This window comes from Mobula birostris, chromosome 9, assembly GCF_030028105.1.
Source record: "Mobula birostris isolate sMobBir1 chromosome 9, sMobBir1.hap1, whole genome shotgun sequence".
NCBI lineage: Eukaryota > Metazoa > Chordata > Chondrichthyes > Myliobatiformes > Myliobatidae > Mobula > Mobula birostris.
The window spans coordinates 110,129,406-110,145,834 of NC_092378.1; the positions used below are offsets into that span (position 1 = coordinate 110,129,406).

Consider the following 16,429-nt stretch of genomic DNA (forward strand, 5'->3'; position numbering starts at 1 on the left):
TGCCTGCCTTGATGGAAACAGACGACAGCGACACCTCAGTGTCCCACCACCCCAGTGGCCCCAACCTCCAGGCCGCAGACTGATACACTGCTGCGAAGCATGCAGTGGTGCAGCGGTAGCCAGGACCTGGCCGCCACCTAATTAATTAGCTTGATTATTTTGGTTTTTTTTCTTAAAGATGTGCTGGGTGCATCCCGGCTACCGCTGGCATGCTTCATGGATCGGTATCGGTCGGCGGCCCAGAGGTTGGGGACCACAGCACCACTCCAACCTCCAATGACTTAGCCTAACACACCATCATCAGTGTGCTCACTGCTGCCTTCCTGATTCCGGTAAGTGATACTACACCGTACATACATTATTTCTACTTTATATAGGCTGTGTATTTTTATGTGTTATTTGGTGTGATTTGGCAGCTTCATAGCTTAGAAGTTACTGGAGGGAGTGTTTCTGCCGAGAGCGCTTGCGTGAGATTTTCGCTACGGTGGACAGCGCGGCAATGACTGTAGAAACTTTATATAGGCTTGACTACTTTATATAGGCTGTGTATTTATCATATCATTCCTGCTTTTACTATGTGTTACTGTTATTTTAGGTTTTATGTGTTATTTGACATTATTTGGTAGGTTATTTTTTGGTCTGCGAACACTCACAAATTTTTCCCATATAAATAATCGGTAATTGCTTCTTCACTTTACGACATTCCAGTTTACATACTGTTTCATAGGAATGCTCTTCCTTCGGATGGAGGGGGAAACCTGTATTTCAAAATGTTCATCTTTAGACCTAACACATACTCATCTTGAAAACAGAGGTAGACGATCACTATAAAATCTCTGCACTCCTCAATTTCCAACGGCTTGTGCAGCCCCATTGCTCCAATACTGACAGGTATGTCCCAATCTTTCAAATTCTCTCACTGAGCACATTACATTTGTTTGACCAAGCATTTGGTTACTGTTCCAAGAATCGTTGAAATTGAACCTTTGTTTGATAACACACAAGTGAAACACCATGGACTGTTTTACTGGATCAAAAGTGATTGATAATGCGAGATATTTACACAAAAACTAGCAGAAAAGTTTTTTTTAAAGATGGCCAATATTCAATCTGTCAGCTATGACAAGAAATTGATGATCCAGTTACTTATTGATGTACAAGAGACCTTGCTGTGCACTTTGCTATCCTAAACAGTGATTGATAAAACTGCAAACACTTAATAGAATGTTACAGTATAATAAACACTGTATACTGATGCAAATTCTTTTCTCTAACATACTTTAAAGTTTTCTCTTTGCCTTTTATACAAAAGGTCTTGACTTCAACAAACTGCATTATTTTACTATGAATTAATAATTTTTCAATCCTGTAACAGTAGGGGTACAAATCAGAGATATAAGGAATTCTGCAAATCTTGCGCAACACACGAACTAATGACTGGTCTCAGCCTGAAATGCTGACTGTTTATTTCCCTCTATAAATGCTGCCGGACCTGCTGAGTTCCTCCAGCATCTTGTGTGTGTTGCTCATAACAGAAGGGGTTCCAGTTATGTGTATAAAAATTCAATTGCATAGAGGTTTTGTTACCCGGGATGTAAGAAGATTTGAGCAGACCATAGGGCCAATAATTGATACTGGACTCCTAGAACAACTTAGTCTTGTTACTGCAGTCATACAGTGGCTCCTGTTGAGTTGCCATTGTCATTAAGGTAAATTTTGCTGAGACTATTTAAGAGATAGCAAGTGAGTTTAGTATGTGGAAAATAAAACTGTAGAAAGTTCCTGCACTGAAGGTTTCAACAAAATAAGAGCAGTGACTACACCCAGAATACACAAGATTGGAAGATTTCTACAGAATGTTGATATGAGGAGGTAGCAATCATCAGGAAGCTGTAGTTAGGGTGCAACTAGCAGAATTTTAGACAAACTGAATCTTATTAAGGATTAAAAAGGAAGATCACAGAAGGAAATACTAGGAGTAACTGAGCCAAGAGGTAATGATAACACAGTGTTGCAGCAGGAAGGGACTGACGTAATAGTGAAGTAAGACAATGTTAAAAGAGGCAGCAGGTAATGAGAAAGTACACAGACAGATCAAGGAGCAGACAAGTTTTTCCACTATAGCTCAATCAGTAAGAGATCAATGCAGGAAATTTAGCTTGAACTGGACATGATTATTTAATAATGTTTGCAGAACTCAGGGCAAGTCCTTGGATAGTGATAGGAAGATTTGTTAATAACTTGTTCCTGTAAATCTCATTAAAAACAAATAATGCACATTTAACTAATTCTAAAGCAGAGCATGAAAAGTGAATAAAAGACCAGGAACAGAAACTCATGGTGGATCCAAATAACTGCAGGATATACAGGTCAGGCCATTTGTTACAGCTAGCACATTCAGAGTGGAATCACAGAGGAAAAACAACTAAATGATTGACTGCAGAATACTGAAGAGAAAAAAAACATCACACCCACAAGTGCGATGACTTTTGTCAGCAAATCTAACAACCTGTATTATTAGGGAGGGAAACTTGTGATTGGTTTCAAATGGTATGCTACGAGAAAAGTGAGTATAAAAGTGGGTGGTGATAATATTTGCAAAAAAAGCACAAAAAGTTAAAAAGTTGGAACTAGAACTAGGAGAATAGTAGAAAAATTGCATTAAGAAAAACATCGTAAACACAAAATGCAGTTCACTAAAATGGAAATGAAGTTCAGTTGCTGCTTTGCATACACAAAGGGTGTTAGTGTACCTGATGGCCAAGAAGGGAAGGACATAAATGGGCTGGTACTGCAAATAACAATGCTGTAAGATTGGGAGGTGGTGTTGGAAAAGATGGATGAGGAAACCAAGGAATTGGAGAGTGAAAGGTCTCTTTGGAATGTTGAAAGCTGGTCAAGGGGAAAATTGTTTGGTAATGGCATATTACCATATTTCTTTATAACATGGGAGACAATTTTGGCCCAGTGAGTCTATACTTGTTCACAGAACAATTATACTCCACCATGAACCTATTTTCCTCACATTGCCCAACCTAGATTCTACCACTCATCTACATATTTGGCAAATTAAAACAAATAAACTTGAAGAATGATCACCAATCACCTCCCAGCTTCCACTTATCCCCTTCCCAGTTCTTAATTCAACCCCTCCCCTATCCATCCACCTTCTCCATCACCGGGTTTGACTCAACACCTGCCAGCTTGTACTCCTTCCCTTTTCCCCATCTTTTCATTGTCTTCTTCCCCCTTTCTTTCCTGATGAAGGGTCTCAGCCCAAAACGTCGCCCATTTATTTCTCTTCATTGATGCTGCCTGACCTACCAAGTCCCTCCAGCATTTTGGGAATTGCTCTGAATTTCCAGCATCTGCAGAATCTCTTGTGTTTATGATTTGAAGAACAACCCACTGAATGTGGAGAGATGTACCTAATTTGCTGAGTGTTTCCAGTATGTTCTGTTTTTATTTTAGATTTCTATCATCTACAGTTTTTCTTTATTTATATTCCAGATCAAAAAACCTCACTAGGACTTTCTTCCCATTACATTCTAAACCTTCATACCTTGATGGCTTTTAGATTCTTAAGCATCAGTTAAATTTTAAAAATTCTAGTCATATGGTTTTTTATGCTTGGGTAAAGAAGGGGAAGTTTCAAGGAGTTAGGTGTTTAATAAAACAGAGTGAAAAATATTCCTGCTAACTTATAAAATAACTTGAGCTTTTATGTTTTGCGATTTAAGCAATGAATTTCAAAAATCATCTTGCAGGTTAAGTAACTAGGGGGAAATTAATGTCATGATTTTTAAAATTCACCAGAAGCCAATTCTTCCTGACTGTGCTAGGGGATGCAGAAAATAAATTATTTATCCTGAGAGCGGAAGGAAAACGCAACCTGGAAGGAACACGGACATGTTTTTCCACTTAAATTTTACGCTAACCTCTTTTGTAATTGATTTTAATTTCATAAATGTAAAATTGTACTGGTTGCTTTTTGTATTATTTGTTTTTATTTTATTGTAATTTCACCAATCAAAAATGAGACAAGAATGTTGAAAATATGTAACACTGACTAGCAAAGACATTGGAAAGCATTAGTAAAACATACTTAGTGTTATATAATAAATGTTTTTCTGCGATTTTCAGTTTGACTTTTAAAATATTTAACACAAATTTGATTTCAGTAATTAAAAATCCTCGCTTCACTCTTAGTAAATAAACAAATTTATTTGGTCTCATTACATAACCAGTTGCACTGCTAAATGAGATAAATGTGAGGAAGAATGTACATGATGGTGCTTTTAAGGTGTTATACAATCAAAATTGGAAATACATCAACTACGCAGGCATGGAGACTAAAAACTGAAGAATTTAATACCTTCAACTGAGATTATAATTATAACATTGATGGATTAAATTGTATATGTAATCTCTCAATATATAATTTATTTCTTATCACAGGCCATTTCTCCTGCAATTCTGTATTAAATCTTTTTATAATGGTTCAAAGTCATGAGTGACATTCCAGGGGATGAATCATGGTGCCTTATCCTCATTTTCTCTACATCTTTAATTAATACATTCTCCCCCAAAACTTCCCTACAGTTTGCCACCTCAGAAGGACTAATACCATATCATTTCACACCATGGCCAGATCATCACTACTTAAGGCTGCTACTCCCATGCCTTCACAGCAAATGCCAATCATTATTTAATCCTCCCATTTTCAATTCGTAAAGCAATCATGATCTTACTATCTAGAATAAAGTATGCAGTAATCCTTTACAGTCTTTGATATGTATCCATATGATTAAGCAGAAGATAAAGAAAAGATTCACAAGGACATTGCTCGGACTGAAGAGCTATAGTTAAGGAGAGATTGGTTAGGCTAATACTGTACTCCTGACAGCAGTGGTGACTAGCGAGTAACCCTAATAAGGTTTATTAGATTATGAGTGCCATAGACAGGGTAGAAAGCCAATTTTTCTCCACAGGGTGATCAAACTTAAGACAGGAGGGCATAGTTTAAAGCCAAGAGAGGAAACATTTAAATGGAAATCCAAGGGCAAGTTCTTTGCACAAAGAGGATAGGGAGCAACAGGGATATGGAAGAAACTGCCAGGGTAAGTAATATAGGTGGGTACAATTACAATATTTAAAAGACATTTAGATACATGGACAGCAAAGTTTACAGTGATGTAGCCAATGAGACTAACTCAGGTAGACACCTCAGTCGGCATGGACAAGCTCGGCCAAAGGGCCTGTTTCCATATTGTGTAACTGTTAGCTAGTTTATTATTGTCACTTGTATCTAGGTCATCTATATAGCCCTATGTATTTTATACCCAAGACAGGTGTTCCTCAGGTGTATGAATTTTGTCCAGTAACAAGACAAGCTATGGGGAAATTTGGTGAGTGGACAATATTTATGATATTTCCTTCAGATACTGTCAACTGCAGGTTCTGGGGCAAGATGTATTAACTGAGAAAAGTTCCTCAAAGAAACACATCTACAACAGCAATCAATTCAAAGAATCACAGCAGTCTAGCAGCTGGCAGACACGTGCAAGTTCACAGATGATTGCAATATTCAGTTTATTTTCAAGGTTTTTCCCCCCAAAAATGAATCAGCCCAACAAGCTTATACAAATAAGTAATATCTGTTATATAGAAAACCATGGTAATTACTATCTCTAACTAAAGAGAGTCCAATAATACAAGTGCTAAGCATTTAGCTGTGGGCCAAGTCACAAAACTGGCATATCATGGCTGCAGTTTGCTTTTTCGGTAGGATGCACCATTAAGTATATGGGTTCTTTGAAAATAAAAACACTTTTCTGCAGTAGAGATTGCAGATTTTAAAAGGACAAGGAATAGGTATATGGGAACATCACCACTGTTAGTGTGCCAACATGTAAATCAACAAGTTCCAATTTGCACCACACCTTTGATAATTTCAAATAAGCATTTCATTGCCAAGGAAAATCCCATTAACAAAGTCAGCCTCAACAAAGTGCATGAAAAGAAAGTTAGTTTCAGCAGAAATCTCAAATGTTACTTGAGTCAAAAAGAACATTTTACCTCATCAATTTCCTTGATCCACCGGTCAATCCCATCAAAGGACCATCTATTAGTGATATCATAAACCAAGAGTATACCCTGAGGAAAAGAATGAAAACAGATTTCATTATTTTTTTCAACAATTATCTGACTTCTTTAAAAAGAGTGAAATGCATTACTATAATGGAGTTATAATTACAATACTGTACATGACCCAATAGTTAATACTTCCTGCACTTGTAACAATGGAAACTGCGAGAAACAGAAGGCTGCCAAAGTAGAATCCATGATAGCAATGAGAAACAAAAATCAATTCTCTCAACCTACATTGAATAATACATGCAAGCATTCATTTAGTGCTTTCATGTCAAATCCTCAAAGTATTCTAAAGAAGTAGATTTTGAAGAATGGCAACAGTGCAGACAATTTAAATCAAGAGGCTCCAATGTCACAAAGCTGCAACACCAAGGAACATCTGAATAAAAGAACTGCTCAATTAAATGACAGCCCAGAATTTCCATCATCTTCTAAATACTATAATTTTGGAACTGTAACGTTAGAAAGTGAATCATTAGGTAGCACCAGCTGTACTGCTGCAACAATGCTGCCATCTCAGCTCACTAATATCCCTATGCAATTCAATTTGATGCTGCACAGTAAAGTGTGAACAACTACAGCAAATACAGCAGAAATTTAACAACAAAGACTTGTAGTTGGATAATTTAACCATTAATTATAAACTCTGGTGGGCGCAGAACACAGACGCTGGTAGAAATCTGATATTAGAGTCAGCATGGCTTTGTCAAAGACAGGTTGTGCCTTACGAGCCTGACTGAATTTTTTGAGGATGTGACTAAACACATTGATGAAGGTAGAGCAGTAGATGTAGTGTATATGGATTTCAGCAAGGCATTTGATAAGGTACCCCATGCAAGGCTTATTGAGAAAGTAAGGAGACATGGGATCCAAGGGGAAATTGCTTTATGGATCCAGAACAGGCTTGCCCACAGAAGGCAGAGTGGTTGTAGACAGGTCATATTCTGCATGGAGGTCGGTCACTAGTGGTGTGCCTCAGGGGTCTGGTCTGGGACCCCTACTCTTTGTGATTTTTATAAATGACCTGGATGAGGAAGTGGAGGGATGGGTTAGTAAATTTGCTGATGACAAAAGGGTTGGGAGTGTTGTGGATAGTGTGGAGGGCAGCCATAGGCTACAGCTGGACCTTGATAGGATGCAAAGCTGGGCTGAGAAGTGGCAGATTGAGTTCAGCCCAGATAAGTGTGAGGTGGTTCATTTTGGTAGGTCAAATATGATGGTAGAATATAGTATTAATGGTAAGACTCTTGGCAACGAGGAGGATCAGAGGGATCTTAGGGTCCGAGTCTATAGGACACTCAAAGCTGCTGTGCAGGATGACTCTGTGGTTCAGGCAGCATACAGCACATTGGCCTTCGTCAATCGTGGGATTGAGTTTAGGAGCTGAGCGGTAATGTTGCAGCTATATAGGACCCTGGTCACACCCCACTTGGGAGTATTGGGCTCAGTTCTGGTCGCCTCACTACAGGAAGGATGTGGAGACCATAGAAAGAGTGCACAGGAGATTTACAAGGACGTTGCCTGAATTGGGGAGCATTCCTTATGAGAATAGGTTGAGCAAACTCGGCCATTTCTCCTTGGAGCAATGGAGGATGAGAGGTGACCTGATAAAGGTGTATAAAATGATGACAGGCATTGATCGTGTGGATAAATCAGAGGCTTTTTCCCAAGGCTGAAATGGCTAACACAAGAGGGCACAGTTTTAAGGTGCTTGGAAGTAGGTATAAAGGAGATGTTAGGGGTAAGTTTGTTGTTGTTTGTTTTTTTTTAGAAACACAGAAAGTGGTGAGTGTGTGGAATGGGCTGCCAGCGACGGTGATGGAGGTGGATACAATAGGGACTTTTAAGAGACTCCTGGATAGGTACATGGAGATTAGAAAAATAGAAGGCTATGGGTAACCCTAGGCAATTTCTAAGGTAAGGACATGTTCTGCACAGCTTTGTGGGCCGAAAGGCCTATATTGTGCTGTAGGTTTTCTATGTTCCTATAGAAGAGAATGCTAAAGATATTCTGCAGGGCAGGCATGTTGATGGTCTGAACTGAGTTGGTCTGGATCCAGCAAATCCCCAGGGTTACAATATACCTAGTGATAAAATGAATAAATTATTTATCAAATATTTCTTCTTTTTCTTCTAGATTTCTCTTACACCATTTCAAAAGAGTTTAGTGACCAATATCTGTGACAAACCACACATTACAAAAGTTATTTTGACTGTACACTATGCTTCCTTCAAGGATTCCATTCCAGTCTTCCATCATGCCTGTTCTGAAGATATTTAACTAATTTATGAAAATGACCTGTCTGGATGCTGCGCAACAAAAGCTTTTCATCTTATCTCAGTACATCTGACAATAATTAAACAAGTTACCAAATGTGAGATAATTTTTGCTTTCTCTTCACCGAAACATACCAAACATCTTTTCCTACTAGCATTTTGAAAAAAAATTCTCTTAGTAGTTTCTTGGTTCAATCTTTCATCTCTACCAATAACCAAGCCCAACGCACAACATTTTCCTCTGGGACCAGAATAAATAAAACACTCATCTTTCTTCTCTTTTCATACACTCCAGGGACTCCAACATTGCTTGAAGGTAAATCTGCAATTCACTTACACCACTTTAATGCTATGCCTTCAACATCCACCAAGTGAGCTCTTCTACACTAGACAATCTCTATGTAGATTGGGTGATGCCTTGTGGAACCGTTAATTTAGTTTGCAAGGGTGACTGAGATTTCAGTTGCCAGTGTTATGTGTCCATGCATACCCATGTTTTTTTCTGTTCTCTCTCTCTCTCTCTCTCTCAGAAAAAGTGGGTTTTGGAGGAGCGATCAGGCGGATCGATCAGTCGCTCTTGCAGTGAAAAGGAAAGGGGCTGACTGGTGGGAAGTTGTCCATGTGTCCACCCTCGCCTGGACGATAGCTTCACCACAGAAAACCGGTCCCCTTTGTTAAAGTCACAGTCGGTGACTTTTAAAGGATTTCGAAGGACAACGAGAAGATCGATGGCATCAGCTCACCTGAAGACTCAAATCTCTCCCTCTCTCTCTCTCTCTCTCTCCCCATCACTACTCAACTCAATACCATGAACTGAACTGAACTTTACTCATCATCGTAAGACTGTATCTTTTTACCCCTGGACTTAAAGAAGCTTGGTTTTTCATATATATATTTCCACACTTATTGACTTACACACACACATATATATATAAAAAAAATCATTGCTAACCTGTTTGATTTATCTACACTTATATTACTGTATTGCATAGTTACTAATAAGTATTATTAGTTAATAGCAATACTAGACTCCAAAGTGTTTTCTATTTCTGCTGGTTCTTTATTCCCGTCACGGGGTACGTGACACTACAAACCAGATTGCCTGTGTCCACATTATCCTTTTCTCATCACAAAAAACACTGAGAGCGAGACTTTAAAAAAAAATGCTGTTTCCCTGACACTCCTAGACTATAGCGAACAGGAAGACGCAACACCTGTCATTTTAATTCTGAATCTTAGTTCCACTCTGCCCTCTCTGTGTAGCGACTTTCATCCAGAGCAGCACATTTTTAGGTTTAAGGAACAGTACCTTATCCTAAATCTACTGGTTTTTGTTTTGCTTTCATATCACTATTCTCAACTACTGTGCAATTTTCAGTTCAAGTGAATATATTTAGCAAATTTTCTAACAATATAAATTCACATGAAATTTTGAGTACCACTATTCATATAGGTGGAATTGTGATAAAAATGGGTAAATGAGTCCTCCAAGGCTAGACATATAGGAAGTGAATGCTAAACAATTAGAAATCTTCTGTATATTTGTCAAACACACTATTCAAAGGCTAAACAAAATTTTTAGGTGAGAACACAACAGACTGTCATTTAGATCTTAGTTAACAACTAGCTAATACAAAATTTATAAAACAGGATGAATGTAATTGTGAAAGAACATTCCAACTGAGGAGCTGTGCATAATCAATGTGTGACAGAATTGGATGGTTGAGACTGATACCAGATGTGCTACACTAGAAATCTTCAAACTTTTCTACTTTTATGGTACGTAAAGAAGATTTCTGCAAATTGCTGCTTCTGCAAATAGCAAATTTAAAGAATTACGTTTTTTCTGATCAATGATAAAGAAGCTAGTATTTACCATGAGGAATATATTCCTGTATCCCATGTGCACTGCAATACAGCAGAAATTGCAGATCCTATATCACCAGGCTTCCACTGCAGTAAGGCGGATTGTTTGACAACTTTACTTCAGAAGATCATGAGAACACCTGGGCTGTCTCACTACTGATTTCTGGTAACTTCCGTAATTAATATAAATATTACATCCTTACTATTTTGTGCCTTTTAACAACTCAGTCACAATTCTGAACTTTATTCTGCAAGGATCTCAAATGTACAATATAAATGACTAGAATCTTGCATTAAAATACATTAATAGAATTCATATTTGAAAAGGAAAGGACAGGATTCCAATCTTATAATACTACTAACTAAACTCTCTACTTTTATTAGTAGAGGAAAACAGTATTAGCACAACCATCTTTCCTGTCGCCATCACTTTAAAGATTGCTGAAAAGTTTAAAATCAAAGCATAATAATTTCTGGGATATGGTCACTTCATAGCTTATTAGTAACACCATGAATAATTAAAACTGGAATAAAATGTTAAAAAACTCTTATTTCCAAAGGAGGCCAGTTTTTCTACAAATATTTTGCTAATGAGTAAAACAAAAATCACATTCTACTCAATCATGACAACAGTGTTTTCCCAACGTATACAAAAAGTAACATTTTAGCAGAGGCAGATTTAAATACATTTTATATGGAAAAACTTAAATTGGGGATTAAATTCCAAAGAGAGTCTTACTTCAGAAGAAACCTGCTGATAATCAAAGCTATGAAGTATTCCAATTACCAACATCAGAATGGTTATCAACTTTAAATTCATTAGCACAGCAGTTATTTAAAGTGATTCTAACCTTGTATCCCAATCATCTCAAATGTGAATGTGAACCTCTGTGATTAAGCAGAGTGACTTCAAGCATCATATTACATATGGCATGGTTAAAAGAGCAGCTTCTTCAAAAATTGCCTTGATGGAATTGCTTACTATTCTAGGGATTTTATGAGCTAGTTCTACTTGTTTAGGACTTCATCAGGCAAAAATTTCCAACATCCATGGCACATTCACGAGGGCTTCTAATATTACATTATTAACAACTCTAGAGCAAACTGATGAACTCATTCACTCTTCTTCCAATACCCAGACAGCACAAAAATCAACCCATTTGGTCTCCAGAATTAACATTACTTTTGTATTTCAAGACTGATCCAGGCTCATCAAGGCATATCAAAGCAAAACACAATTTGCTTTGCCTTTGCACTGCCTATAAAAATGTAATAGAATTGTGTACATAGACAAATCAAGCTTTACACATGATATTCACAACAGCGGTGGAAAATACAAAACAAAAACAATATAGATATTTCGTATTTGTCAGAGAAGTCATTTGTTTTCAAGGGGATCTCACTAAAACTTCCAAAACTCAATCACTGATAGACCAAACTGGAGTGTCTTAGGACAGGGATATCAGTTGTAAGACATCTAGAACTGAGGTGGGAAAAAGTTTCTTCACTCAGAGGGTGATAAACCTACGGAATTCTCAATCACACCAGGCATACATTTGTAGATAAACACACAAAAAAAAGAAGTCAATGGTATTGAGAGAGAGCGGGAATATGACGTTAAGATAAATAATTATCCATTGGTTGCAGTGAATGGTGAATCAGGCTTGCAGGAATGAAATGCCCTATTCCCATTTTCTTTGCTTGTCCAAATACTACACACCTGTGCACCCCGGGAATAGGACCTGAAGATTGTGCAGAACCTTCCTTGGCCTGAAGTGTCCCTAAAACATTAAAAAAAACAGCTTAATTAGCATTAGCATTTTCAAAGCAATTTCCTCAATACTAGATTTTAAAACAGTTAAGGAATAAATTGGAATGTTAAGTGTTCAATAGCTTTTAAAAGAAACATAATTGTAGTTTAAAGAATTACAATTATGATTAGCTTTTAAGCCTCCATCTTCCACCTTCCTGAATGAAGGAAGAAATAAGTTTATTTCCAGCTTTGATCATTTTATTTAACATTTCTATTAGATTTATAGTTTTGTATTATTGACACTGCATATGATTCTACATCATTGAATGTCTCTACCAGGTAACAGTTGAGCTATTACATTGATAAATCCAGCAGCTAATAGACCAGAAACACAGCGACTGAAATTAATTATTAACTCTAGATGATATTTCTGCTAACTGGGTTAAGGGGTGAAAGGTGAAAAGTTTAAGGGGAATATAAGTGGAGACTTCTTCACTCAGGGGGTCGTGGATGTGTTGCCAGCACAAGTAGTACACGTGAGTTCAATTTCAACGTTTAAGAGAAGTTTGGATGGGTGCTGGACAGGGTTGTACTTTTTGTAGGCTTTTCCGCTCAAGAGCATTGGTGCTCCATACCAGACTGTGATGCAGCCAGTCAATATTCTCTCCACTATACATCTATAGAAGTTTGTCGAAGTGTTAGATGACATGCTAAATCTTCACAAATTTCTAAGTAGAGTCGTTGCCATGCTTTCTTTGTAATGGCACTTACTTGCTGGACTGGACCCAGAACAGATCCTCTGAAAAGATAACACCATGGAATTTAAAGTTGCTGACCCTCTCTGTTCACCCAATGAGGCCTGGTTCCTGGTTTCTTCCTCAAGTCAATAATCAGCTCCTTGATCTTGCAGACATTGAGTGACAGGTTGTTGTTATGGCACCACTCAGCCAGATATTTGACTCCCTCCTATATGCTGATTCATCACCACCTTTTAGTCAGCCAATCCCAATGGTGTTGACAGCAAACTTACATAGGAAATAAAAGTAGAAAATGCTTGAAATACTCAGCTTAGTCGGAAGCTTATGTGCAGAGAAAAACAGATGTTTCAAGTTGATCATCTTTCATCAGAAGTTACAAAAAAAAGCTTAAAAATTCATTTGTTTCCAAGTTGCAGAGAAAGGGGAAGGTGGAGAACAATGGAAATGTTTTTGATACAAAATCTGAATAAAGGACACTAAATAATATGCAGTAGTGATATCAGCTTGTTAACTACAGATGCTCTGTCTGGGAAATATAGAAATAGGAGGGAAAAGGAACAATAGAAAAGACGCTATATTTAACTTAGTGTATGATAGTTGATGCTCAAAATGTTCTTGCTACAGCGAAGTAAACATAATGGAGACTGGGTAACCACTTTGCAGAACATCTGCTTTCAGTGTGCTTAGGCTGACCCTGAGATTCCAACTATCTGTCATATTAATTCTCGATTCATCGCCGACAAATCTCCTACTTTAACATCATATGGCTCAGGACTCAACAATGAATTCAACAACAGTGAAGGAGTGGAGCTTTGAGGCTTTGACTCGAGAGGCTTCGATGAGAAGAGGCGGAGGACAAGCTTGCTCGCAGTTAGTCTTTACAATGCCTCCTGAGACGGTGATGTGCCTCTCATGTGAGATATGGCAGTCTTGGGGGAACGCCCCTCTCCCGCAGAGTCACATCTGCCAGAAGTGCATATGCCTGGGCGACCTGGAAGACCGTGTAAGGAATCTGGAGCAGCAGCTGGATGACCTTCGACTCATAACGGAAAATGAAGCAGTCATAGATGAGACATACAAGGAGGTAGTCACACCTAGGCTGTCGGAAGCAGGTCGTTGGGTGACAGTCAGAGGGGGGAAAGCGAAGGTGAGCAGACAGGTAGTGCAGAGCACCCCTGTAGCCATTCCCCTGAATAATAAGTTTACCGTCCTGGATACTGTTGGAGGGGACGACCGACTAGGTGTGAGCCACGGTGGCAGGGCCTCCGGCACTGAGTCTGACCCGGTGGTGCAGAAGGGTAGGACGGAGAAGAGGAGAGCTGTCGTCATTGGAGACTCTATAGTCAGGGGAGCAGACAGGAGATTTTGTGGATGTGAGAAGGACACCTACATGGTTTGTTGCCTCCCGGGTGGCAGGGTCCGGGATGTCTCTGACCGGGTGCACGACATCCTGGTATGAGAGGGAAAGCAGCCAGATGTCGTGATACATGTTGATACCAACGACATAGGCAGGAAGAGGGATGAGGTCCTGAAGTGTGAGTTTCGGGAACTAGACAGAAGGCTGAAGAACAGGACCTCAAGGGTGGCGTTCTCAGGATTGCTGCCAGTGCTACATGACAGTGATGGTAAGAATTGGAGGAGATGGCAGTTGAATGCGTGGCTGAGGAGTTGGTGCAGGGACCAGGGTTTTACATTTTTGGATCATTGGGATCTCTTCTGGGGAAGGTGGGACCTGTACAGATTGGATGGGTTGCACCTGAACCCGAGGGGGAGCACTATCCTTGCAGGTAGGTTTGCTAGCATGGTTCGGGAGGGTTTAAACTAATTTGCAAGGGGGATGGGACCTGGAGCGATAGAGGAGTGAAAGAAGTTCATGGAGTAAAGCCAGATCTAACATATAGAGAGGCTTTGAGGAAAGAGAAGCAGAATAAACGGTGTAAAGGTAGTAAGGCAGAAGGGCTGAAGTGTATGTACCTCAATGCAAGAAGCATCAGGAACAAAGGTGATGAACTGAGAGCTTGGATACATACATGGAATTATGATGTAGTGGCCATTACAGAGACTTGGCTGGCACCAGGGCAGGAATGGATTCTCAATATTCCCCGATTTCAGTGCTTTAAAAGGGATAGAGAAGGGGGAAAAAGGGGAGGAGGGAAGGCATTAATGGTCAGGGATACTATTACAGCTACAGAAAGGGTGGGTAATGCAGCAGGATCCTCTTTTGAGTCAGTGTGGGTAGAAGTCAGGAACAGGAAGGGAGCAGTTACTCTATTGGTGGTATTCTATAGGCCCCCTGGTAGCAGCAGAGATACAGAGGAACAGATTGGGAGGCAGATTTTGGAAAGGTGCAAAAATAACAGGGTTGTTATCATGGGTGACTTTAACTTTCCTAATACTGATTGGCACCTGATTAGTTCCAAGGGTTTAGATGGGGCAGAGTTTGTTAAGTGTGTCCAGGATGGATTCCTGTCACAGTATGTGGACAGGCCGACCAGAAGAATGTCATACTAGATCTAGTACTAGGTAATGAACCGGGTCAGGTCACAGATCTCTCAGTGGGTGAGCATCTGGGGGACAGTGACCACCGCTCCCTGGCCTTTAGCATTATCATGGAAAAGGACAGAATCAGACAGGACAGGAAAATTTTTAATTGAGGAAGGGCAAATTATGAGGCTATAAGGCTAGAACTTGCGGGTGTGAACTGGGATGATGTTTTTGCAGGGAAATGAACTATGGACATGTGGTCGATGTTTAGAGATCTCTTGCAGGATGTTAGGGATAAATTTGTCCCGGTGAGGAAGATAAAGAATGGTAGGGTGAAGGAACCATAGGTGACAAATGAGGTGGAAAATCTAGTCAGGTGGAAGAAGGCAGCATACATGAGGTTTAGGAAGCAAGGATCAGATGGGTCTATTGAGGAATATAGGGAAGCAAGAAAAGAACTTAAAGGGCTGAGAAGAGCAAGAAGGGGACATGAGAAGGCCTTGGTGAGTAGGGTAAAGGAAAACCCCAAGGCATTCTTCAATTATGTGAAGAAAAAAAAGGATGACAGGATTGTGACTAGTGGTGTCCCACAAGGATCTGTTCTGGGACCTCTACTTTCGTGATTTTTATTAACGACCTGGGTGTGGCGGTAGAGGAGTGGGTTGGCAAGTCGGCAGACGACACAAAGGTTGGTGGTGTTGTAGATAGTGTAGAGGATTGTCGAAGATTGCAGAGAGACATTGATAGGATGCGGAAGTGGGCTGAGAAGTGGCAGATGGAGTTCAACCAGGAGAAGTGTGAGGTGGTACACTTTGGAAGGACAAACTCCAAGGCAGAGTACAAAGTAAATGGCAGGATACTTGGTAGTGTGGAGGAGCAGAGGGATCTGGGGGTACATGTCCACAGATCCCTGAAAGTTGCCTCACAGGTAGATAGGGTCATTAAGAAAGCTTATGGGGTGTTAGTTTTCATAAGTCGAGGGATACAGTTTAAGAGTCACAATGTAATGACGCAGCTCTATAAAACTCTGGTTAGGCCACACTTGCAGTACTGTGTCTAGTTCTGGTCGCCTCACTATAGGAAGGATGTGGAAGCATTGGAAAGGGTACAGAGGAGATTTACCAGGATGCTGCCTGGT

General features: G+C 39.5%; 1 protein-coding gene across 1 annotated transcript in view; it reads right to left on the reverse strand.

Annotated features, from left to right (window-relative positions):
- Window positions 1-16,429, reverse strand: part of rab40c (RAB40c, member RAS oncogene family) — an 80,909-nt gene that overhangs the window by 6,202 nt on the left and 58,278 nt on the right. The window contains exons 3-4 of the mRNA XM_072268607.1: window positions 12,017-12,077; window positions 6,079-6,156 (exon numbers count right to left, since the gene is read on the reverse strand). Of these exons, the coding sequence (XP_072124708.1) occupies window positions 6,079-6,156; window positions 12,017-12,077 (139 nt within the window). The remainder of the gene's footprint in view (window positions 1-6,078; window positions 6,157-12,016; window positions 12,078-16,429) is intronic.